This window comes from Crocodylus siamensis, chromosome 4 (assembly GCF_052110815.1).
Source record: "Crocodylus siamensis isolate JL-2025a chromosome 4, ASM5211081v1, whole genome shotgun sequence".
NCBI lineage: Eukaryota > Metazoa > Chordata > Crocodylia > Crocodylidae > Crocodylus > Crocodylus siamensis.
The window spans coordinates 191300619-191326126 of record NC_143398.1 but is presented as its reverse complement, the minus strand read 5'-3'; the positions used below and the strand labels follow the sequence as shown (position 1 = coordinate 191326126).

General features: G+C 41.9%; 1 protein-coding gene across 4 annotated transcripts in view; it reads left to right on the top strand.

Moving 5' to 3' along the window:
* The window catches only part of PMS1 (PMS1 homolog 1, mismatch repair system component), an 83072-nt gene extending 57795 nt beyond the window's left edge, over positions 1-25277 (top strand). For 3 of the 4 annotated variants that reach the window (XM_090045244.1, XM_090045243.1, XM_090045242.1), the window contains 4 exons: positions 13690-14148; positions 15041-15171; positions 21143-21303; positions 24795-25277. In XM_090045244.1, coding sequence (XP_089901370.1) covers positions 13690-14148; positions 15041-15171; positions 21143-21303; positions 24795-24959 — 916 coding nt within the window. In that variant the 3' untranslated portion in view covers positions 24960-25277. The other variant, XM_090045245.1, reaches the window with a different exon arrangement.
* The last annotated feature ends 231 nt before the right edge of the window (positions 25278-25508 follow it).

Sequence of the window (25508 nt, the reverse complement as noted above, 5' to 3'; positions counted from 1 at the left end):
TCATTGCGCACCAAAGATGAAAAATTACATCCCAGTTATTTATGAAAAACAGAACAGAACATTTATTGTTGATTTTTCCAAGAACACCATCCTGGCAACAGGTTATATTTTTAATTATTATCATATTTACTTTGTGCAGAGCTGGTGATTTATTCATTTTAATATTGATGGCTTATCCACTCTGTTTTTCAGTTTAAGCACTTAATTCAATTCATTTAATTTTTCCAGTTTACTAAGTTTTTTTTGTAAGCAGCAGCTCCCTATAGTTGCCATTTCATTTTATGTGATATTATTTTTTCATTTGTATTTTAAACACTTTTATTGTATTGCTTCCATGTCTTTATATACACCTCAAAGCAGCTGACTTCATCACTCTTGTGGAAAATACTTAGGTATGTTTTAGGGAACTTTCGGGTCAAATTCACTAGTAAACTATACTCCATTTAGCTCTGTGCAAGTCAATGGACAAAGTGTAAGATCAAACAGGTAATAACCCTGTATTATTCGTATGTCCTCTGACACTTTGAAGGATTTGTAAACTATAAGCATTACTGCATTTTTAACAATTACTCTGGTGCTTTCAATATGTATACATCACAGCTCATCATTCTTGTGTTATATAGGAAAAATCCTGCTGTCATCTGTACATTTGCTGAAGCCATCCCTGCATACAAGAGCCGTCACAGTTCTGTGCAAGTGAGGCAAGGGTTTAGGAAGATTAGGTATAGGAAACCCAATTATGTAGTGCAATAGGCATGCTGTCACTCAAGTTGCAGACAGAAGAGTAGCTCCCCATTGTAACTCATGGCACTGTGCCATGAGTTACAACAATTCCCCAGACCCAACAGACATTCGCTGCTGGGTCCCAGGAGCTGGGGAATTGAGCTGCTGTTTAGAGCCACTGCAAGCCTGCAGCTGCTTTCCCCTAGCAATGCCCTACTTCCCTCCTAGCTCCAGTGCTGTTTTCAGATTAGGACAGGGGGAAAAGGAAGAAAAGGGAGCTTGTTCTAGGAGGTTACCCAGCTGATCCTGGAGGGTGAGGTGGTGGACTGGATCATCTGAAAAAAACCCAGACCAAACTCACTCTGCTACTTTCACCCCTCCACCATTCTGAAAATAGTGCTGGTAACAGGACTGAGCTGCATCAGCCTACCCTGCTCCTGGCACATGCAGACACAGGTTACTGAAGGTGCTTCCATTTGGAGGGTGCAGATTGTCTTGGGATTGGGCCCTTTTAAAGCATTCTGCGGCCATGCACTTGTATTTTGTCATGACTGTAGAATGCTTTCTTGGGCCAGATTGGGCAAAAATCATCGTTTCTGTCTGTGCCATCAGTGTGGTGTGGGAAGAACTAGGAAGTAGTAGTGATGAGTCTTGAAACAAGGTACTTTGTCATTCCAACAGTCCTTTTCTTCACCCCACCCAAGTCCCTGTTTTATTTAGTCATTATTTTAAAGAGCTGTTCTTAAATTATAGGAACGTAATGGTTGTGCTTAAATACAAGAAAACCAACACTCATCCTAGGTCCAGTAGATATATCAACTGCTAACTGTTAAGTGTAGAACCACACCAAATGACCTGTAATTAGAAATATTTCTTTCTAAACCAGTGGTTCTCAACGTTCTTTTCCTGAAGGCATCCCTCTGTAGCTTTTCCAATTTTAATGGCACCGTGGTTTGGAATTACTAAGCTGAATTCTAAATTCAGAAAAGTTAGAGATACTTTGAGGTTAAAAGGTTGTGAACCACTGATTTTGCTGGTCCCAGGTAAGGTGACAGGGGTAGGAGCTCACCTTGCTGTGTCTTCCTCTTTCCACTCTCTGCCCTCTCCCTGCCTTTTGTCCATACCTTTTGTCTTTTACCTGAGGGCAAAAGAGCAACCCCTGTCACCAAACACTCCTTCAGGCTCTTGCACACTGGCAGCTGTAGCCTGTGCCCCACAGGTCCTCCCACTAGCCTCAGTATTGGAGTAGGGTGAGTCTAACTGAAAAGCATGGCTTTGTAGCCCCATGTCCACCTGTTACAGAGCGCAATGTTGAGAGTATAGGGGCAGCTGATACAAGGGCTTCCAAGGGGTGGGAGAAGGCAGCAGTGGCAGTCTCCAAAAGAGCAGCCAGAGAGATCCTACTTGTTTGCAAGATGCTGGGGCAGGTGCAGAGCACCAGATGGGGAGAACTCCAAGGAGTTTTAGTTTGCTGCCCTACAGCTGCGGAGTTAAGAACTGGGCTCTGCAGTTCAGGGACTCTGCAGGAAGCCCGTGCAGGCAGCCTGGCAGCAGCCCAGGAAGGTAGGCTCTGCCTAAAATATTTTTCTTTCTTTTTTTCCTCCCTGGAACATGCCTGAGCTGTGCAGAGGCCCAGTGCTTCCCTTCACGGCTGCAGTGCCCTCCCAGAACTGCCCAAGCCGGGTGCCTGTGGATGGGTGCCACCTTGTGGGGGAGGGGGTCAGTGCTGCTGTGGAGGGAAGCACCAGCCCCATGCCCTCCCCCCCCCTGCAGCCCAGGGACTGCTCCACCTGCTGGCAGCTCTCCCTCCCCTCCCTGCCTCCTGAGAGGCAGATAAGTTCAGGTGTGTAAGGGTGTGTGTAGATGAAATGGGGGGCCCTAAATTGAAGTAGTGTTTTTAAAAATGCTCCCCCTACAAGGCGGCACCCACCCGCAGGCATCCAGCTCGGACTGTCCCGGGGGGAGGCACTGCAGCCACGGAGGGAAGCAAAACTGCAGAGGCATATTCTGTACAGGAGAGGAGAACCTTCTTTAGCTCATAGGCAATCGCCTCGTTCAGTGAAGTATGCAGATGGATATCCTATTGTCTTCTCCTTTCCTGTTGTTAATCTCACTTTTGGTCAAATTACAAGCAATTCCATTGTTACTAAATCCTGAATAGAAGTCTCCATGATAACTAGCTTGCATACCTTGCAGATCTGAAATTCGTAATGTATTTTATGAATTTTTAAAATATTATGAGACTTTAAACTTTATTTGTCTTTTATGTAAGTCTATTTTTTAACTTGGGATAAGAATAATAGTTTGTGCAGATATGGTACCATCTATAAAGAATGTATATTATGAGAAAAGATGAGTGGGATTTACTGAAACAGTAAAAACAGGCATCCTAATAGAGGTTATTAATAAAATTAACAGTCTGGAGAAATCTATTGTAGCGTACTGGTAAAAGATTAAAAATTATGGAACAAAATAAGAAAATTAATAAAGTGCAAGTGGTTCTCTAAAATTCCTAAAGTATTTAGTCTTGAAGGGTGCATATGGACAGGTTATGTATAGCTGAAGCAGAATATTATCGAGATCTAGATTTTTTTGTGGGGCTGGGGGAAGAATGAAAGATTTTAGAACATATTGTGAATAGCTAAGATAAGGAAAATGCTTGTTACACTTAAGGGGTGGTGGGTGGAGAGGGATGAAAGAAGGCTGGGTAAGGATGGTCAGAGAGAACGAGGTTGCACTATTCAAAGTAAAATATAAGGGTAACTTCAGCAAGGTTTATCTGTGAAGACAGTAAAAAAAAAAAAAAGGACAGTTATGCTTGTTAGATTATAATTGCCATTTTTAGTAATATTTGTTTCTTTTTATTTCTATATTTTCTTGAATGTACGCGCAAACTATTCTTTTCTATTCTTCATCTTTTTATTTCTATATTTCCTTGAATGTACGCACAAACTGTTCTTTTCTGTTCTTCGTCTCGTTTGAGAACATCTGCATTACGTGATAAAAATACCTAGTAGATTATTTGAGTTAAGCAAAAACTTTTTATCATCCCTTTTTTAAATCTTGTTTAAAGACTGTAGTGTATCTACTGTGTGGATAAATGAGAGGCCATATCTTTGAGAGGAATTTTTAATGGAATCTGGATTAATGAGAGTTTCAGTGAATCACTATAATGGTAGAAATCTACTGTGATTAAATTACCTTGTATGTAATTGAAAACAGAAGTTTTTCCAGTTGCTTCAGGATGTAAGAACTTGCTCTGTTTTAGCTTTTTGTACAAGGGTGCTCTTCTGCCATGATAGTTATGTTAATAATGTACCTACAGATTAATTGTTTTCCCTCCAGTCAGGAGTAAGACACTTCTTTGCAAGTTTCTGACTTGCAAATAGGTATAATCCTGTTCCTATTGAAGTCAATGTCCATAAGAATATTTGTCATCAATAATATTGTACAGAGCTTCATTGTTGGTATTTCCTATTAAATATATAGTCTTAGGATATCTGTGACAGTATCCCAGTGTCATTAACAATATCTGGTTATTTTCTTTTTGTTCATAGAATGTATGCATGCATGGTAGGTTGAAAATTCTATACTGTAGTTCCTTTCCATTCTATTTAGAAGTATACTTTTGGTTATTATATGAAGAGTAAGATGCTCTCACTAAGGACCATACAATATAAGCAGAGGTAATCATTATAGATGGAGATCATTATCAGTTTTGATTCTAACCCAGTGCATGTCTGGCTTGTATCACATGTTACATGTTAGAGTTCAAAGTGATTTTTCATTGGTATGGATTGACTTTGTCATTAGTAATTAAAAGAATTATAGAGTCCTTAAACTAAAATGGAAAAACTAAGCTTACATGAATGTCCATGTTAGCAGCCTTAGTTGCTTCTATGCCCCACAATGTCAAGGATTTTCTCTCTCATTGTCATTGGGTAGTACTTAATACAATCTGCCCACACCGTTAGTGTTTGTCTTGGACTACATTTATTCAGCTATGCTGTCAAAATTTTTAGTGTAGGTTGTAGCCATGTTGGTCTCAGGACAAAGGCAGACAAGGTTCTTTGAGTGAATATGATATCTTTTATTAGACCAACTTAAATAGTTGGGGAAAAAAAATTTAGTGAGCTTTTAGGTTTAAAAACCCTTCGTCAGGCTGAGGGAATCTCTGCAGTTGGTGTGTGCTCTTCTTGGATGGAATGAATAGTAAGGAAGCTTTACTTTCATTAGTAAAGAAGCTTTACTATTCATTGCTCAGATAGATATTTAACAAAGTATTCATAGTGTAAACATATCTTTTTGTCTCATATTCTTGTTAAACAGGTTCCAATGTAGAATTCCCTTGCCTAAACATTAATGTCTGGTCATTGGTCTTCCCTTTTTGGAGGCATTTCCATTCTTAGGTTGACAAACACAAAAGTTTGTTCATTTATCAGGCAATTCTATTGCCTATGTGACTCCTACTTTGTCTCAGGGGAGACATTTAGCTTCTTGACTTGTAATAGGTCCATTACAAAGTGAGTGGGTAAACCATTTCACATGCATTTTTCATAAGAATAATGTAGAAAATCTCCACCTTCTGCATAGTAAGAAAATATAGCTTATTCTCTGAAGTCTGTACATTTTATAGGATGCCAAAAAGAAATCAAAAGACAGTATCTATTGTTATAGAAGGGGTTCATTTTCATAAAAGCATGAGATACTTTTGATACTATGATACTTAACCAGTAGTTTGAAATGATTGCCTTGCATTACCTGGATAAGCTAAGGAACAATTTATTTCATCCTTTGGGGGCAGGGGGCAAATACATGGGTGTCTTTCTGATCAAATTTCACTAAGGGTTTCCATACCCAAATTGTGCTACTTGCCTTCTGCCTTTAACAGCTCAGTAACTTACATTCTGTAGCTTTCTGCACTGCTATTAAATCTTTCCATCTGGGCTTAAAGTGCAAGTGGGAAGTAGTAGAATATTAAGAAACTTGCAGGGCTAGAGTTTCTCCTGACACAAACCTATAATGGCAAGACAATTTACTGTACCTTATATATATATTTTTAAAGTTTGATGTCACTGTAAAATACAAGAGCTACATAAGGAAATGTTCGTCTTTTATAAACTGTTACCATCTTTTATAAACTGTTACTGTGAACAGCTAGTTTATTGATCAAGTCAAAGATAAAACAACATTCAGGATTAAGTCTCTATGTTCTAGTGATTTCACCCATTGATTTTAGAGGTAGCAGATGTTTTTTGTCTTAACGTTTACTCCATATTTTTTGGACATAATTTATTGTCCATTCCAAGGAACTATTTAAGTTGTCTTTTTTAGTAAATACCGGTACCATATGTGACTGTTAGCACATTATAATTAATTACAAGTGGTGACCCTTCCGTTGACCTTATTTTTCCAGCATGAGTGCAGATAATTGAATCAGACTGTTCCAGTAAATAGCAATAAATAAAATTAACATATGAACAAGCTAAAATACTTCTTTCCAGTAATGGTATAGGGTAGTCCTGCTTTCCAGTGAAGATCAGATTGATTTTTATTCTAGAATTCAGAGAATTAAATAGGGCTGAGAAAGGTGAGTGAACATGTTGGTGCTAAGGCCTTTAAAAAGTGATGGTAGTCTGAGATAGATCAACCATAAGATTCCCCTAAAATATGTACTGTTAATCCCTTAAACTTGATCCATAGTAATCCTTCTGAGCTTCTGGTTCTGAGGTATACCATACCCTTACAGATCTTGAGCAAAGGAAAAGTGCCAGCAACAATCCTAGAGTTTTCTGTTCATGGCTTTCAGCTTGTCTTTGTCTTCTACTGTCCATAATAGAAACAAAGCTGAAAGAAGAAATGCGTAATATGCAGAACAATTCCTAGAAGAGATCCATTTTGATGTTATGAAGCACAATGCAACAGACTTGGTATGGGCTACAGGGTAAAATACGGGCAGGGAAGGGGTGGGTGCTGTGGTTTGGATTGAGGCAGATGACATTCAGGCTTCAGTAAAGGTATAGTTTCATAGTTTCTAGGGTCGGAAGGGACCTGAACAGATCATCATGTCCAACCCCCTGCCCTGGGCAGGAACAAGTGCTGAGATCATACCCCAGCCAGATATCTATCCAACCTCCTCTTGAAGACCCCCAGGGTAGGAGAGAGCACCACCTCCCTTGGGAGTCCATTCCAGAGCCTGGCAGCCCTAACCATAAAGTAGTGCCTCCTGATTTCATAGATTTCATAGACATCAGGGCTGGAAGGGACCTTGGGAGATCATCGAGTCCAGCCCCCTGCCCAAAGCGCAGGAAGTCAGCTGGGGTCATAGGATCCCAGCAAGATAAGCATCCAATTTACTCTTGAAGGTACCTCCGATGGCAGGCTGTTCCAGACCTTGGGGGCTCGGACAGTAAAGAAATTCTTCCTTATGTCCAGCCTGAAACGGTCTTGCAGGAGTTTGTGACCGTTCGACCTAGTCATCCCTTGGGGCGCTCTGGTGAGCAAACGTTCCCCCAGATCCTGGTGGTCACCCCTGATAAACTTATAGGTGGCCATCAGATCACCCCTGAGCCTGCGCTTTTCCAGGCTAAAGAGTCCCATGGCTCTCAGCCTGTCATCGTAAGATCTGTTTTCCTGACCTCTGATCATGCGTGTGGCTCTCCTCTGGACTCTCTCAAGTTTCTCCACATCCTTTTTGAATTGTGGAGCCCAAAACTGGACACAGTACTCCAGCTGCGGCCTCACTAAGGCCGAGTACAAGGGGAGAATGACGTCCCGGGATTTGCTCGAGAAGCATCTATGGATGCACGCCAGCATTTTGGTCGCTTTACTAGCCGCAGCATCGCATTGCAGGCTCATGTTCATCTTGTGGTCAATGATGACCCCCAAGTCTCTTTCTTCTGTAGTGCTAACCAACATAGCACTGCCGAGCCTATAAGGATGCTGCAGGTTTTTCCTCTCAAGGTGGAGAACCTTGCATTTTTCGGTGTTAAACACCATGAGGTTCTCGTCTGCCCATTTGCTGAGCTTGTCCAGGTCAGCCTGGATCACCCGCCTATCTTCTGGCGTGGATGCTTTGCCCCAAAGTTTGGTGTCATCGGCGAACTTGGCCAGTCCACTCCTGACTCCAATGTCCACATAGTTAATGAAGATGTTGAACAGTATGGGTCCCAGGACAGAGCCTTGAGGGACCCCACTGGTCACAGGGCACCACGATGAGTGACTGCCATCAATCACAACCCTCTGGGTCCGACCACGAAGCCAATTTCCTAGCCAGCGGATCGTGGTGGAGCCAAAGCCACAACTGGCCAGTTTGGCCAAGAGGTGATCATGGGATACCAGATCAAAAGCTTTTTTGAAGTCAAGATATATGACATCAACCTCTTCTCCCTTGTCCAGGTGATACGTCACCTGGTCATAGAAGGAAATGAGATTGGTCAAACAAGACCTACCCGCAACAAACCCATGCTGGCTGTCCCTTAGAATGTTAGCCTGGGCCAGTCCCTCAAGGATGGCCTCCTTAATAAACTTTTCTAAGATCTTCCCCAGGATAGAAGTCAGGCTAATGGGCCTGTAGTTAGCCGGATCCATTCTCCTCCCTTTCCTGAAGATCGGCACCACATTGGCCTTCTTCCAGTCTTCGGGCACTACACCAGAGCGCCAGGAGTTTTCAAAGATCCGTGCCAGGGGCTGGGCTATGACGCTCGTCAGCTCCTTGAGTACCCTGGGGTGCAGGTTGTCAGGGCCAGCTGACTTGAAGGTATCCAGCTTCTCAAGGTGTTCCTTCATGAGGTCAGCATTGATGGAGGGTAGGGGATCCCCCTCACCCAGATTTCCCTGTCCTATAGCAGGCATGGGCATCCCGTGTGACTGATGAAAGACTGACGCAAAGTACCTATTTAATAGGTTGGCTTTTTCCTGGGCGTCAGTTGTCAGTTGCCCCATCTGGTTTAGCAGGGGTCCAACATTGCCTTTGCTTTTCCTCCGGCTCCCCACATATCTGAAAAAGGACTTTTTGTTGTCCTTGATGCCTGAAGCTAGTTGGAGTTCAGTTGCAGCCTTGGCTTTCCTGGTTTGCTCCCTGCAGGACCGGACCAGCGCGGAGTAATCCTCCTTGGAGGTGAATCCGGTCCTCCATCCTTTGTAGGCTTTCCTTTTTAGCCACAGTAGGTCCGCTAGGTCTGTGGAGAGCCAGGGGGGCTGCTGTGCCTTCTCGCTGCCTTTCCTCCGTGTTGGAATAGATTTAGCTTGTGCATTGAGGATCGCTTCCTTGAGAAGCAACCAGTCTTCTTGAACTCCCATCTCCCTGGGGTCATGGTCCCTGAGGGCCTGACTGACTAGCCTCTTGAGCTTGTCAAAGTCAGCTTTTCTGAAGTCAAGGACTTCTGTGTTGCTGACTGACTTGCCAGCTTTACGGCGGATGGTGAAGGTGATCAGCTCGTGGTCGCTGTCACCCAACTTCCCATCAATCACTAGGTCACCGATTAGGTCGTCCCCTGTAGCCAGTACCAGCTCAAGCAGCGCTTTGCCTCTCGTTGGCCCATAGACTTCTTGAGTCAGGTAGAGGTCATCCACGCACGAGAGAAAGCTTTGCGCCCGCTCAGATTTAGCTGAGTGATCTTCCCAGGAGATGTCCGGGTAATTGAAGTCACCCATGACAACCAAGGTCCTGGAGCAAGCAGCCTCAGTCAGTTCCCGGGCGAACTCCTGGTCAAGCTCGGGACTTTGAGTGGGAGGTCTGTAGTAGACTCCCACCGTTGTGTCCCCTGTGCCGAATTCCCCACGAATTTTTACCCAGAGGGTCTCTAGCTGTCCATGCCGGTCGCCAACATCAGCTTGCAGGGACATGTAGCTTTCCTTCACATAGAGAGCTACACCCCCGCCCCTTTTGTCAACATGATCCCTCCTGTACAGGGTATAGCCCTCTATACCTGTGGTCCAGTCATGGGTGGAGTCCCACCAGGTCTCCGTTATCCCAATGACATCATATTTCTTTGGGATAAAAGATAAACTTTTATCCCCTGATAAACTTATAGGTGGCCATCAGATCACCCCTGAGCCTGCGCTTTTCCAGGCTAAAGAGTCCCATGGCTCTCAGCCTGTCATCGTAAGATCTGTTTTCCTGACCTCTGATCATGCGTGTGGCTCTCCTCTGGACTCTCTCAAGCTTCTCCACATCCTTTTTGAATTGTGGAGCCCAAAACTGGATGCAGTACTGCAGCTGCAGCCTCACCAAGGCCGAGTACAAGGGGAGAATGACGTCCCGGGATTTGCTCGAGAAGCATCTATGGATGCAAGCCAGCATTTTGGTTGCTTTATTAGCCGCAGCATCGCATTGCAGGCTCATGTTCATCTTGTGGTCAATGATGACGCCCAAGTCTCTTTCTTCTGTAGTGCTATCCAACGTAGCACTGCCGAGCCTATAAAGATGCTGCAGTTTTTTCCTGATAATCAATTCTGAACCTACTCTCAATCAATTTGTTGCCATTTTTCCTTGTTATCCCAGGTGGTGCCTGGGAGAACAGAGCCTCACCTATTTTCCACAGGTCCCCCCTGATGAATTTATAGACAGCCACTATATCCCCCCTCAGTCTTCTCTCGTGGAGGCTGAATAGTTTCATGCTCTTTGGTCTGTCTTCATGGGGCCTAGCCTGCTGCCCCCTAACCATGCGAGTGGCCCTCCTCTGAACCCTCTCAAGGTTAGCCACATCCCTCTTGAAGTGTGGTACCCAGAACTGGATGCAGTACTCTGACTGTGACCTGACCAGCGTCACATAGAGGGGAAGGATCACCTCTCTGGACCTGTTTGTGATGCATCTGTAGATGCACAGCAAGGTGCAGTTAGCCTTGCTGGCTGCTTCCTTGCATTGGCAGCTCATGTCCGTCTTGGAGTCAACAATGACTCCAAGATCCCTTTCAGCCACTGTGTTGTTGAGAAGGGTATTCCCCAGCCTTTGGTATGTTGCAGGTTCCTTCTCCCTAGATGCAGCACCTTGCACTTGTCTGCATTGAATTCAATCCTTTTCTCATCTGCCCACCTCTGTAACCTGTCTAGATCTAGTTGGATTCTGTCCCTCCCCAACAATGTGCCCACTTCCCCCCACATCTTTGTGTCATCAGCAAATTTGGACAGCGTGCTTTCCATGTCCACCTCCAGGTCGCTGACAAAGATGTTGAATATCACAGGCCCAAAGACCGAGCCCTGGGGAACTCCACTGCCCACATCCCTCCAAGTTGAAAATGATCTATACACCACCACTCTCTGGGTGCGACCATCGAGCCAATTTGCCACCCATCTGACAGAAAGCATCAATGCCACAGTCGCCAAATTTTTTTTTGAGCATGTGGTGAGAAACAGTGTCAAAGGCCTTCTTGAAGTCCAGGTAGATGACATCCACCTCAGCATGCACATCCAAGGACTTTGTGACCTGGTTGTAAAAGGAAACAAGGTTAATCAGGCAGGATCTGCCCGCAGTGAACCTGTGTTGGTTGCCCCTGAGCATTACCTCCCGTGCTGGGCCCCCGCAAATGTGCTCCTTGATAATTTTCTCAAAGGTCTTCCCAAAGACAAAGGTGAGACTAACTGGTCTATAGTTTCCTGGGTCCTCCTTTCTCCCCACCTTGTAAATGGGGACCACACTGGTCTTTTTCCAGTCCTCTGGGACCTGGCCAGAGTACCACGAGCACTCATACAGCCATGCCAGGGGTCCTGCTATAACCTCCACCAATTCCCTCTGTACCCTTGGATGAAGAGCATCTGGACCTGCTGATTTAAACACATCCAGCCCCTCCAGAAGTTCCCTAACTAAATTGTCCCTGACCCTAGGCATGGTGTCGTGTCTTCTGAGTTTGTCCGTAACCCTTGTGGGGGAGTTGTCCCGGTCCCTGATCAGAAATATGGAGGCAAAGAACTCTTTGAAGAGATCAGCTTTTTCCTTTGCTTCAGTCACCAGATTGTCATGCCTGTCCTGTACCTTGAGAAGCAGTCAGCTTAATAGATTTATACTGCACAATGCCTGCATTTATAAAACATTAAATAACATTTAAGTTGTTTTATTGTTGATGACATCCACAAAAGAGCCCATCCATTTGTAAGTGACTGTACAGTACCCACGCCCATTGTTCAATATCAAATTCTTTCTTCTCCCATGACATCAGTGGGATTATTTAGGATCATAGAAAAGTTGGGCAGGAAGGGACCTCATGAAGTCATTTTGTCCAGGCCCATGTTTAAAGCAAGATCATCCCTGACTAAACCATCTCACTCAAATGTTTGCCTAACCTGAAAACTTCCAGGGATTGAAAGTCCATAACGTCTCAGTCACATGTTCCAATGCTTGACTACCCACAAAATCAGAAAGTTCCTCCAAATCCCTTTATTGTTTCTTAAGTCCCATACTTATTGCATCTCAGCTCTTTCCTGGGCTTTACTGTTTTTCCCCGTGTGCCCATGTGATGCTTTTCTATAGTTTTAAAACCAAGCTTCCAATTTTCTACTTACAAGTGCTCACCACTTTTATGACTGGGCCCCTGGTTCTAATCTTTGTACCTAAGCATTGGTGTAGAAGTGTCCTCATTTCAAAGGTACCAAAGCGCTGTGGAACCACAGTGGATCACAAGACCACAGTGGTCAACATAATTCAGTATACTATTCCTAACAGGCTTGTACTAATTGCTTCAAAGGAAGGTACAAGAAACAGCAGTGTAGACAATTATACAATAACTTGTTTAAAAGAGGGGTTCTTTCTTAATCCTTGTTAATTAGTGGTTTGTTTAAGCATAATGGCTGAGATTCCTTATTATTTCTCTCATGTAACTCTCAATGTTCTCATTATCTATTTCAACAAATCTGGCTATTTGAGTCTCACTTGTACTCAGTATTTGTTACACTAGTTGCATATAATTTAGCTGATTGGAGAAGGAGAGGCTAAGTCATTTGATAGGACAGGGATAGCCAACCTGTGGCATGTGTGTCACAAGTGGTATGAGCTGCTTGTGTGTATAGCATATAGCAGATCAGGGAGGGAACAAGCAGTGCAGGAGGAGATGGGGAACAGAAAGCAGAGCAACAGATCAGGCAGGAATGGTGTGGGATTAATTTGTGGCATAACTGCCCAAAAAGTCCCGTCCCCCTGCTAATCACAAAGCACCACCTGGCTGTTGTTTTGAGATATTTCTGTTTTCTTTCCCAGAATTATTAATTATTTTAAACATCTCTTATCATGTTTTTGAAGCAGTCCCAATGTTTTCCATCCCTTTTCATACTGAAGTCTTTACAAAGCACAGATAAATTCAGATAACTTGGAAAGACCTAACTCAGTACTACAGATAAGAGCCTGATGATATTATTATATGTCTGTATAACTTCAGCATGTTTAAGAATCATCTGTGGCAGTTTAAGCCAGTGTCATTACTGTTTCTTTATGGCATCAGTCCTAATCTTTATAGGCATTTACTGAAATTTTACTTGGAAAAAGGTGTTTCTCTTGCTCTCACAACCTGGTACTGGGGAGCAACTTGCTGTCAAATGGCTGCTTTTATCTAATAACCAGATACAATATACCATAGGCGCCAACTTTATTTTTGCCAGAGGGAGCCTAAGATGATGGACATGTGGAAAGTTTCATGCATTTCAGGTGCCTGTAAGGTATGGTATTTCTGATTACACACCTGTAGTCAGATGGACTCTGTAGGAGGAGTACTGGTGCCTTACTCTTCAGCCTTTTGCAGAATATAGCTTGCTTTGCTTGTTGGCTGCCAGGTTGCAGGAAGAGCAAAGGCTCCATCCATTCTCCAGGCATTCCCACCTACATGTTTCTGGGGTGCGATTTCTGCCCTTCCAGCAGAGACCATGATGGCTACAGTAGTATTCTCTCTACTTACAGGAGTCAGAGTGCTAGGTTGTATTAAAATGTGTGCTGCGATCAGGGCTTTATTTGATTACGTTTCTGAATCTTTTCCTTTTAGGTATGAAGAGAAAGCTGCTAAGGATCTGGAGCGATATGACAGGCAGACAAAGAAAGCTGTGGAACAGAAAATGCCAAGGTCAACGAAGGATACAGATAAAAAGCAAAAGCTCAGACTGAAGGCTTCTCTCTCCAACCAGCAAAATCTTGATAAAATGTTTCAATCTCAAATTGAAAAGAAACAGAAATCCAACAAGCCTGTGAAAATTGTTCAAGTGCCCTTCTCAATGAATTCTTTCAAACATGAACTTCAGAGGCATGAAGAGAACAATTTTGATAAACATGAGCTTTACCTGATCCATCGTCTGAGTTTTCCTGATGTTTGGATAATGGCTTCTGAAAAAAAGATAATGTTACTGAACCCATATAGAGTGGAAGAAGCCCTTCTGTATAAAAAATTACTTATGAATCATAAACTTCCTGTAGAGACCCTGGACAAACCAATTGTATTAACAGACAGGTACTGTAGAGTGGTGCAAGGTTTTTAGTTTTGTTTTGTTTTGTTTTTTAAAGTGTCACTTAATTATCTGCAGTAAGTGCTGAGGAGACCTTAGCCATAGAGTCAGTGACTCTCTAGATTTACGTATTATTTTTACATTTTAAATCACGCATTGAAATTATTCAGCAGATCTGCTCCTTCTCCTGCTCCTGCTCCTTTTAAAATCATGGTCTTAAAGGAATTAAATGAATTTTGTCACTGATTTTATTGTTAGCAGGAAAAAAAATCCAGTACCCAGAGGTTTTTAAAATGCTTCCTAATTTCAAAACTTTCCACCAACTTATACTGTCCTGTGTCTAGTTTTGCAGCTTTTCTTTTTATAGAAAATATATAAAATGTAAGAGAATTGTCCTTATCCATATATCATTAAAGTTTCCATAATTTATCATAAGTTTAAACTGGTTCATGTTTTATATTTGCTTTATTTACCTAGTAGCTTTAATTTTGAACAAAAATGTCCCCTTGGAATCATATAATAAGAGTATGCTTTTGCTTTAATTTATTTTATCTTTAGAATATAAATTACAATTCTTTAAGATACATAAATAGAATGGGCACATTTGTTTCTTTTTTCAAATATATTTGACCTAGATTTTTTATAATACTTATGACTTCCAAAAGTTTATTTTCACTGTTTGTAAATACAAATGTATCCTTGGGGTTTGCATATGTAGATGTAATTTTTACAAGAGCATGATTAATAAATTAAAATAATGGAACTGTCTTTTTAAGTAAATGTATTATTTTTGTCTATATCTCTACTTACTAGGCCATGCTTTTGTTTCTGTGGGGGTTTGGTTTGGTCTGGATCATTTTAAACTTTATCACATTTGGTTTTTTGTTTGTTTTACAGTCTTTTTAGTGGAGTTCATTATATGAACACACTCAAGAGTTTATCGAAGGATTATCAAAGATTTGGTGAATCAATTTACTTAACGGATCCAAGGCTTGTAGCAAATGGATTTAGGATAAAAGTAATACCAGGTATGATTATTTACCTTTTTTCCTTTTTTTGTTTTGGTCTTGTCAAACTTTTCCAGTTTACATGATAGAATGGGTGGAATCCTGTCAAACAAACTGTTAACTAACTAGGTAACTAACCAGTCACACCTTTAGTGCCTTAGGTTCATTCAGACTTTTATCTGACCAAGAGCATAATCTTTTCTTTCTCACCTGGGAAATGAAAACTAATGACAAAAGCATGCTTTGTTCAAACACAGCATAAACTTTCCTTTCAAGAAGAATACTTAACTAAAAGATTTCAAAGAATGATGTTTTTAGTCTTTGGTGATTTCCAGGAAACAGGGTTTTCTGTTTCTCACAGAACAACAAAACCCCCTACAAATTTTCCCTTTTAAACAAAACATGGATTTTTCACTTTAACAGAGGAGCATGTGGATTTTCCACTTTTGCAAAGAGCTCTTTGCAGGCTGGCAGAGCTGGGTGGAGTGGGAGAAGGGTGGTCAGTCAGTGGGTGCCATGTGCATGTGTGTGCTCACACACGCACATAGCCACCAGGCAGCCTAGGGCTGGAGCTGCTGCCCAACCCAGACAGTGGATGGGGCCTGAAACCAGCCTGGGCAGGGAGTGGGATGGGGCTGCAGGCAGCTCATCCGGGGTGGGTGGGGGCTTGCTCCCCACTGCTATGTGCACTCTCAGGGGGAATGGGGGTGGGCAGGGCAGGGCATGTGCTCCCCAGATCTGTACATGGGGTAGGTGCAGGCTGCCCACAGGCTTAGGCTCACCGACCTGCTGTCCTCCCCCCAGGGTCTCTGTGGCCCAGCAGGTGGGACCCAGCATGGCAGGGAAGTGCAGGGCTGGGCAGCCACTGCTGCAAGCCCTGCGCCACCCTAGCAAGGTGTCCCTTGTCTGCCTTGCAGCATCGAGGGACACAAATCTACCCTGCGGGCAGGGGACACCTTGCCAGGGCAGTACGGGGCTTGCAACAGCAAAGAGCTTCCCTGCCTAGCCCCGCTCTGCCGTGCCATGCTGGGTCCTGCCGACTGGGCTGCGAAGGCCTGGGTGTGGGGTGGGGATACCAAGCTCACAATGGGCAGCCTGCGCCCGTCCCCCTACAGGCTCCACTCTGGCTGTACCGCCTAAGTGGGAGGGGGAGCCAAGCTCCATGCTCCCCTCTACTGCAGGAGCTGTTGCCTCTTGTAGGCGGCAGCCAGAGCTTGGGTGCTGCTGCAGGGGGCAGAGGCTGTGTTCCTGAGGACCTGGGTCCCTGGCTCCATAACCCTGGCAACTGGGAGCTCCCCCTAGCAGGGGTGGGTGTATAGGGGGCTGTGGCTTGCCAATGACGGGCCTGGCCCTGTGTCCTGGTGAGCGAAGGGGGCAGGGGAGCTCTGATTTTCCATGATAAACCCAAAATCAAATACCAACATTTATAGGTACTTATAGGAATTTATTTATAGGAATTTATTTTATTATAGTGACTGAAACACTGATAGGCTTCCAAATTGCTTTAAAATTGTAAATATATCAATAAAACATTGTGTTAAATTGATAACTATATATATATATATAAAATGGCATTTCATTTTAATAGCAGATTTGGGAGGGGGTTAATTGGAGAATTTGCATGTTTTTATCAGAGAATGTTTGATTTTTCAACAGAGAAAACCAGGATCCTTGGTGATTACTAAAGTTATATTAACTAATTCAGGAAATAAAAATGTGTATAATAAATCCCTGCGTAATCAGTTTAATTCTTAGAGTATTTCATATGTTTAGTAGTAGTTTTCCATTCTGATTAGTCAAAGGACTCGATGATCTCCCGAGGTCCCTTCCAGCCCTGATGTCTATGAAATCTATGAAGCATATGTATTTCATGAAATGTAATCTTGACTATGCATATGGCACTAATTTGCTGCCTATCTTATTACATATAGAAGTAGTCCATTAACATTTCAGTTTCAAAGTCTGGCATTCAGAGACTTAGAAATGCTAGGAATTTGATTGTCCATGCAACTCAAATTTTCTCCCTTTGTGTGTATAATTAATATACAGTCTTTATGTAAATAATTGCATGGTTGTTAGAAAGCTTCTAAACTTAATAGTTGTGCCAGACTTTTTTCTATATTAGGTGTCAGTGCTTGGTATGAATGAAAATGAATATAATGTTTGCTTTCACTAAATCATTCAATAGTTAAATAACTTGCCCAAAGTAGTATAGACAGTCAGGAGAATAAAACCAGGGTCTTTTGATTTCTAGTTTTGTGCTCTTATCTACTGCACCAAACTACAACTGGATATGGATGACTACTATTTTTGAGGTAAAGGTCAGGTAGAAGGCAAGGTAGAAGTGCATTTTATAGACTAACTGAATTTAAGAAACATAGGTGTTCATGAACCACAGCTCACTTAATCAGATGCTGCAAAGATGAGTTTTGGAAAGGACTGTATTATATCTGAGCTAGTGCAGGTATGCTAAACACGCGGTTCTTTGTTCTGGTTACATCTACCTAACATTCCAGACTTTTTTTTTTAATCCCTGTTTTGGAACCTCTTTCTTGCTTACTATCATGAGCAAGTGTTCAATACAGCTGAATAAAATGTGAGTTCCCCCTTTTATTTTAAAACAAAAGGCTGACACTTGGTCATGCGTCTATTGGTACACTTGCAAAACTACCCAGTACTTTCTCTTTGTAGACAGCAGGTCATTTTCTTCTGGTTATTGTGGGCCCAGTCCATATACCATTAGCATCATCAGTAAATGAGTCCTGTCAGCCTCTTGGTGAGTTGGATGGGATTTCCTTAGTCCCACCGGCCTTCCCTATCAGTTAAAACCAAAGTTCTCCACCCAAGCTCCCCAAGGAGGCTTAAAAGACAGTTCTGTGCTACTTTTTGCTTTGCTCTGCACTTGACTGGAGACATTAGTGGGGGTCTGGACATGCTGTTTTAGGATCTGAGCACTCATTTATTTTCATTTCAAGATCATTAGCATACATTTTACATTTGGCTAGAGCAGATTTTTGGAGCCTGTATCAGAGTTGTTTTCAAACTAGTTCTGTCAGTCTACTCTCCAGTGAAATCCCATCATACTGCCAAGCTGTTTAGTATAAGATCAGAGTATCTCAAGAATAGGGAGTGAATGTTCCAACATTTCTATACTGAATAACTTGCATCACTTTCCTCCATCACTGAAAATCTGGAGACAGCCTTCTCGGAAGCAAATCTCAGCAAACTTTTCTTCTGTCAGAGTTCAAAGAGAAACTAGCTTCTTGGGTGTGGTGCCTAGAGGGCAGTTCACTTGGTCCAAGGCAGATTCACTATAGAGCTGTTGGAAATGCTATAGCTTCTTGTGTTATTGCATCCTGCATATGTAGAGTGATGACAGATCTACTGTAACATATGGGAACCTTCAAGGATAGGTTCAAAAAAAGCATCTACATCAAGCCTCTCAGTAAGAGGCTATGTAGGTTCTTTTTCAAAAGAATACTGTTTTATTTTTTGAATCTTATATAGAGCGTGCTTTTTGCTGACAAATTGGCTAATTCAATAGTGTCTAACAGAAATTAAATGAGATTTCATGTAGGATATTTTCTAACAGACAATAACCAATGGTTTCTTCCTGAGCAGATGATCATTTCTAATTTGATTCATTATCAGATTTTGATTTGGTCGTATTCACCTTCCAGAGCTACAATGCTTCCTAGGGTCTCTCTTAAAGTTGCCATTGCTGTCTTCTAATGCCAACCCTTCATTATGCCTGTTTTCCAAACATGTATGCAAACTTAGTGTTATCTCATTTAGTGATGTTCTCTACATCTTCTTTCTTGTGACTTTTAATTTGACTGGAAGACAGTGAATAATAATTATTTTATTTCACATAGGGCATGTCTGCACATTGCCCTGTGGTGACATGCTACATCCCCATACAGTGTGCTACGACGACGTAGCAATCATGTAGGTGTACACGCAATCAGCAGCTACATTGCCATAGCAGTGCACTCCCCTGTTGTAGCTCACAGCTACAGCAACATAGTGGCAAAATCTAGACACGTGTTTTGCACATTGCACAGTACAGGCAGTTACTGTGCTGTGCTTTAGTACTTCCAAAAGGAACTGGACTGGGGCCTAGCAGTAGAGAGAGAGACTGCAGAGGAAGGCTTGGGATTGAGACCCAAGGGAGCAACAGCTGGTTGAACACAGCAAGGAGATGATGACTAGAAGAGAAAAATGAGGTGGGGACCTGGGAGCTAGCTGGCTGAAGCTGAGGGAAAATGGAAATTGGATAAAGGAGTGAGAGGACTGAAGAAGCAATGAGGAAAGAGGTGGGAGGGGAAACTAAGGCTAGGTTGAGCAATTTGGAGAGGAAAACAGGGACTGAAAGACAAGAACTGAGGAGACAGAAAGGTTGGACAAAGCGTTGAGAGGGGATTTGAGACTAGGTGAGCAAGGGGACTATGGTGTGGGGAGGGAAGACTGCCATTATGATAGCAAGTCCAGATGGGGAAATTAAACACTCGGGCAAAAATGCATAGGTTGGAGTGATACGTTTCAAGGAGCCAGGAATAGGGAAGAGAAAGGACAGACAGGAAACAAATAACAAGAGTCAAACTTGCTAGGAAGGGCAAGGGAAGGTCTCTTGGTCCTTTCAAGAGCCGAAACACCTACAAAATGAAACAACTGCTGAAATTTCACACAGCCTTAATATAAAGATATAGATATTTTTATCTAGAAATAGATACCTAGATATAGATATATAGGAAAGGAAAATAAAAGAACAACAGAAGAATAGCTTCTGTTGTTAACGTTGATTCTCATTTGTAACGTTAGTAATGGAGAAGCACAATTTCTGAGACCTTGTGAACTATCTCTGTGATTATAGCCACCTAGCAGCATTGCAAAGATGTAGTTGTCTTGGTGGGCTAAACTAGATTCTTCAGACAGCAGATAAAAGACAAGAGAACTTGATTCTTACATTCAAAGTGGTGGTTATATTTAGCTGAAGCTGACAGAGGGAGAAATACCATGTTTCCTCTCATTCTGAATTGGTCTGGTCAAGATCTCTTCTCTTGGATTGCAGAGTGCCAAGGGACTCTGAAGGTAGCAGCTATCATTTTAAAGTTTACTCTTCGAACCCATCCAGTTTTTCCTACCAACATTCCCATTTAATAAATACTAGATAAATATTGTCCAGGAAGGAGTGGTAATCTCATTCAGTTAACACTAATTAATTAGATACATTTGAGCAATTTCAACTATAAACATAGCTTTCCTTTTCTAGAAACCTTACTTTGTAACAAAGTCAAGAACCTTCAAAGATTCCTTCTCATAGTTCTTTTAACCTATTCCAGTTCATACTAGACAATTTATCTCAAGCTTCTGCCATTTACATAAAATTGTTTATGAAATAAGATGAGTTGGACTTTTCTTGACTTGGACAACAAACACCACAGGCCTTGGCACAGAAATAGCCAGTTTTTTGTAAAGAATATTACAAAATTGCCAGGTTTTTAAAATGGGAGTTGGATCTGTCCTGAAGACATTTGACTTTGGTTGATGTTTTAACTGAGTGCATTGCACCACTAGTATATGGTGCAAAAATCAAGCTATATTACATGCAGCTGTTTCAGCTTCAACTTTAATTTCATGTACGTTTTAATACAAGCCCTGGGATTAAAACTCCTGTCCAGCGGTGGAAATATTGTAAAGTGATATAAACCTTTAAACAGTGCTAACTGGAATTTGAACTAAAGTAAACTGTGTTGCTTGAAAAGGTCTTGTGATTTAATAGGAAACCCTGTGGGAAGTCAGGCTGTTCACTCCAGGAAGGAAAAATTAATTTTCTTAGCTCTCCTGAATGCTATTGGCCAATTTACTAAGCATTTTTACATCAGTTTTATTTTCACTGGGCATATTCTGAGATATAAATCAAAACAGTATGCAAAATCCACTTTATTTATTGATGTCAGAGAATATTAATATTTTCTTCTTTTATTGCCAGGAGTTGGAGCTACAGAAAACCAGATGGAAATAGAAGGAATGGCTAATTGTATGCCATACTACGGTGTATCTGATTTAAAAGAAATTCTGAATGCTATGATAAATAAAAATGCTAAAGAAGTATTTGAGTGTAGACCTCTTAAAGTGATAAATTATTTGGAGGTAAGAAACGGCCAATGTTTGAAAGCAAATCAGCTATCTTACATTTCAATAAATTGCTGAAATGGTCTGAAAGTCTCTTTAGTTTTTTGTTTTGAGTGTAGCTCTGTTCTGAAAGACTTGTGTTAAACAAGAGGGTATAGATTCAATATACTGTTTCTGCTATTATGGCTCTGCATTGGTAAGAACAGAAGCTTTGCTACTAGTCATGAGATGCATCTTTGAAATCACATAGGAAATAGATCTGTATGAGGATGTGCTGATTTTTACATAGGCAACAACCTATTTAGCATATGAAGAAGTGGTTTGTTCTCTACTCTCAAACAGTCCCTAAGGGAGTTTTTACATGTGCTCTCGGGCGAAGTGGGGGCACTGTAATTAGAGTGGCTCTGAGAGCTGCTTTAATTAAAATGCCCACAGTGGCATGTATTCAGCATCCTGCACTTCAAAATAGCAGTGGGAGCGCTTTAACTAGAGCTTGTTCAACGAGATTTAGTTAAAGTGACCCCACCACCATTTTGAAGTGTGTGAATGCTGAATACAGGTCACGCGGAGGCTGCTGGAGTGTGTTAGTACACTTCAACAGACTCGATTTAATTCTACTTGGCACGTGTCAGAGCAGACATCTGGCATGTGTATAGGTGCCCTAAGCTGTCACCCTGCCCTGCCTTCTACCTGACTTCAGACTTCTACAGCTAAGTACCTCTGGTGCAACAAAAATAAATTTATGCAAAGAGGAAAGAGTACAAATGTGAATCAAGGTCTATTTTTGTACCAAAATGTTTTTTTTAAGTTAGGCACTGCTTTAAAACCCTGAAATGGCTGAAATCATATCAAAGTACAAAAGCACCACCTGCCAACACTTGTCACTGAAATAAAAATAATCTTTTAACTTTAACCATTGCATTGGCCTTTCTCTCTACCATTTTTCTTAATTAATACTCTTGCCAGTGTTTAATACACAAATAGGTGTATTGTCCATTGTCTTTACATGGACAATTTTCATTATGAACAGTTTTGTACACAAATTACATAATAAATACTAGAGAAGCTGAACAATTGGAAATATGTTGTTTCCCAGTGAGCACTTCTACATGAGATGCTAAATGTACAGTAAATTATTTCTACTGTGCATTAGCGCTCATGGCAAAAATAGTGCTAATGCGTAGTAGACTGAGTCTGGTGTGTGCTAGCATCACTAAAAAGACCTGCACCCGCATTATTGTGCAGTAGCACTGGTTACTGTGCATTGAGTTAGTAATTGTTTGTAATAACAGTGCGTTACTACTGCAGTGCATTAATGCACATGTAGATGTGCCCAGTATGGCTTGTATCAGTATTATGCCACTTTTCTTGCCTCTTCTCAGTGCATTGATTGAAGATTAAATATCTTGGGTTCTCCAAACAGAAAAATACTGAAGCGTTTTCTTTAGTCTGTCCTTCATCAACCATATGCAAAATCCTTTCTTGCATTAAGATCCTTTTTTCAAATTGGGCTTAAGAGTGTACATATGTTTTATGTACAGCTACTTTTTAAATACTTTAGGAAAATCGTGTCCCATATTTCTGGGGGAGAAAGACGGGTATTGGCTGTGGAGCCAAAATAGTTTTACTGTCCAAAGGAGGGCATGCTGATACACCATAGAAAAGTATGCCCAGGAAAGATTGGTCAGCAAGAAGTGACTTGAGTGACAGTTAACCGAAAGAGAAAGAAACTTTCTTTCCTTTGCCCACCAAGTTCCCACCCAGGTTCTCAGGTAGGGCAGGAGAATTGGACTTGGATATGTATGACTAATGTTGAGAGATGATGAAAGGACTGTAAACTAAGGCAGTTGGGCATATGAACCACTTTTGTGTGTGGAGTTACACAGCAATAATAGCAGATGGAAGGTAAACATTAAACAGGAAGGCATAAAGCCTTCAATCACAATGAAAAAATAATAATTTAAAAATATAGGGCTGAGTACCCAGTCGGACTTGACATAGAGAGGATAAAAATTCAGAGTTAAGGATTATAACATAGAACCAGGCATCTCCTAAATATCAGATCTGATAGCATGAACTTGACTACATGTGCATTAGATCCAGGAGCAGTTTACTCGCGAGTAAACTACTCATGAATAAATGCTCCTGGGCAGACATCTGCATGTGCAGGGAACCAATGCTGCTAATGGCAGCAAACTGCTCCCGCTTCCTGAGGCCCTGCAATAGGCCTCTGCCACTACTAGAGGGAGCTCTAAGCTCCCTCTGGGTGCTAGCCCAAGGGCTGACAGGGAGTATCAGGTCAGGAGATAGCTGCTTCCTGGCTAGGGCTGGGACATTGCAATCTGCCCCCAGGGAGGCTGCCTGCTGCTGGGATGGGGACAATGTTCTCCTGCCCCAGCAGCAGGAAGCTTCTGGCCCTGGCTCGCCAAACGGGGCCAAGGGACTTGAAAAGAGGTGCAGGGGAGAGGCAGGTCCCAGGCCCCTGCTCCAATCTGCCAGTGGGGCAGCTAGCAGCAGATTGGGGCAGGAGATTGGGAGATAAGGGATCTCCCAGTGCCGGCCTCACAACCGTGGAGCTGGCACCGAGAGATAAGGATCTCCCAGCCCCCACTCGTGATTGCAGTCTCACAGCAGGGACCTTGGAGTTCCCTGCTACAGGGGGACATAGTACTTGCCTGGGCTCCTATGGCAGAGTCCACCCTGGCAGCAGGCAGCTCCCAGGGGCAAGGAGCAATCTCCCGCCCCCTGGTGGCCAGCTGACTGGGAGCAGATTTGCTCCTGGTTAGTCATCTACACAAGTATTATTGCAGAGTTAGTAATCTCAAGTAAATTTGCTACTTGCATTTTCAGGTAGCAAATTTACTCATGCTTAGCAAGGTTTACTGCACAGTAACCATGTGCACTTGTAGACTCACACACTGCACAGTAAAGCATCTCATATAGACACATTCATATAGTCAATTAGTATGTAAGACTTTCTACTACTATATGTACACACTTGTGGTGACTGAATAGACTAGATACAGAGATGTAATTATTTAATGCTATAAATTGGTCAAAATTTCTGTAGGAAAGCGTCATTTTAATTTTGGATCATGATTTTGCCACAGACAAAATATGTTTTGTGAGCTGGTAAATATTTCAGCTCCCATTGATATCACTGTAACTTAGAGGTTTTCATATTTGTTGAATATTGTCAACAAGATTGGATCCCCTCCACGTGCTAAAAAGAAGACAAGCATAACCAATAGATTGGCAACACAAATTGATTCAATGCTGTAATTTCTTTTTCTGTTTTTGTATCTCAGATGGTGCCTTGATAGACTTGTGAGACTTTTGCCAGAGAGTTGTAGTTTGGATGTTTGGGGTTAAATTTATCACTAGAAAAATGAAAAAAAAAACCACCCCAGGGAATGCCTACTGAGTCTACTGAAGCCACAAGTTAATTTGTTACAAGGTAACACTATTTGTTTTTTTTCTCCCCCACACCTCAACCCATGTCTCCACAGGGAGAAGCAGTGCGTCTGGTTCGGCAGCTACCTTTACATTTGTCAAAAGAGGATGTAGAGAGCACGATTCACAGGATGAAGCAAGAGCTTGGAAATGAAAATAAAGGCTGCGTTCATGGTCGTCCACTATTTCATCATTTAACAGATATTCCAGAAGTTAAGTAACAAGCACAAATCCAAGGAAAGTTACTCAGTAAAGTGGAAAATTTTGTTTGACTTCATATTTCTGCTCCATAATTTTCACCAGTACTCTGTATTGTACAAAGCTTTTGTATTCTGATTTCTTTTTCCCTGTCATCTTGACTGTTTACTTTTTGCTTGGTTTGGTTGGGGGGGGTTTATATTTTTGTTGTTTTATTTTTATGTTCAACTACTATTTGAAAACTAAAAATGGATTATAAATATTGTATAGAAACTGTAATTTGGAGCAACTTATAATTATTTTTTCCACTAACAGTTTAATAAAAAAGTGTTTGCAACTGGCTTTGTACTTTTTTCATTGTTTGTCGATTGAAAAAACAGCATATGAGGATGGTTTAGGCTCAGAATGGTTGCAGGCTACTCCCAAAAGTCCCTGACCAGTTTATTACAATAATGACATTAAAGATGTTTATATTTGAAGAAATGCCTGAGGTCTCTGTATATATTTGCATATTCAATTACTGCAATTATATCTGAAAACTTAAACCATTTCCATTTACAAATGAGTAGACA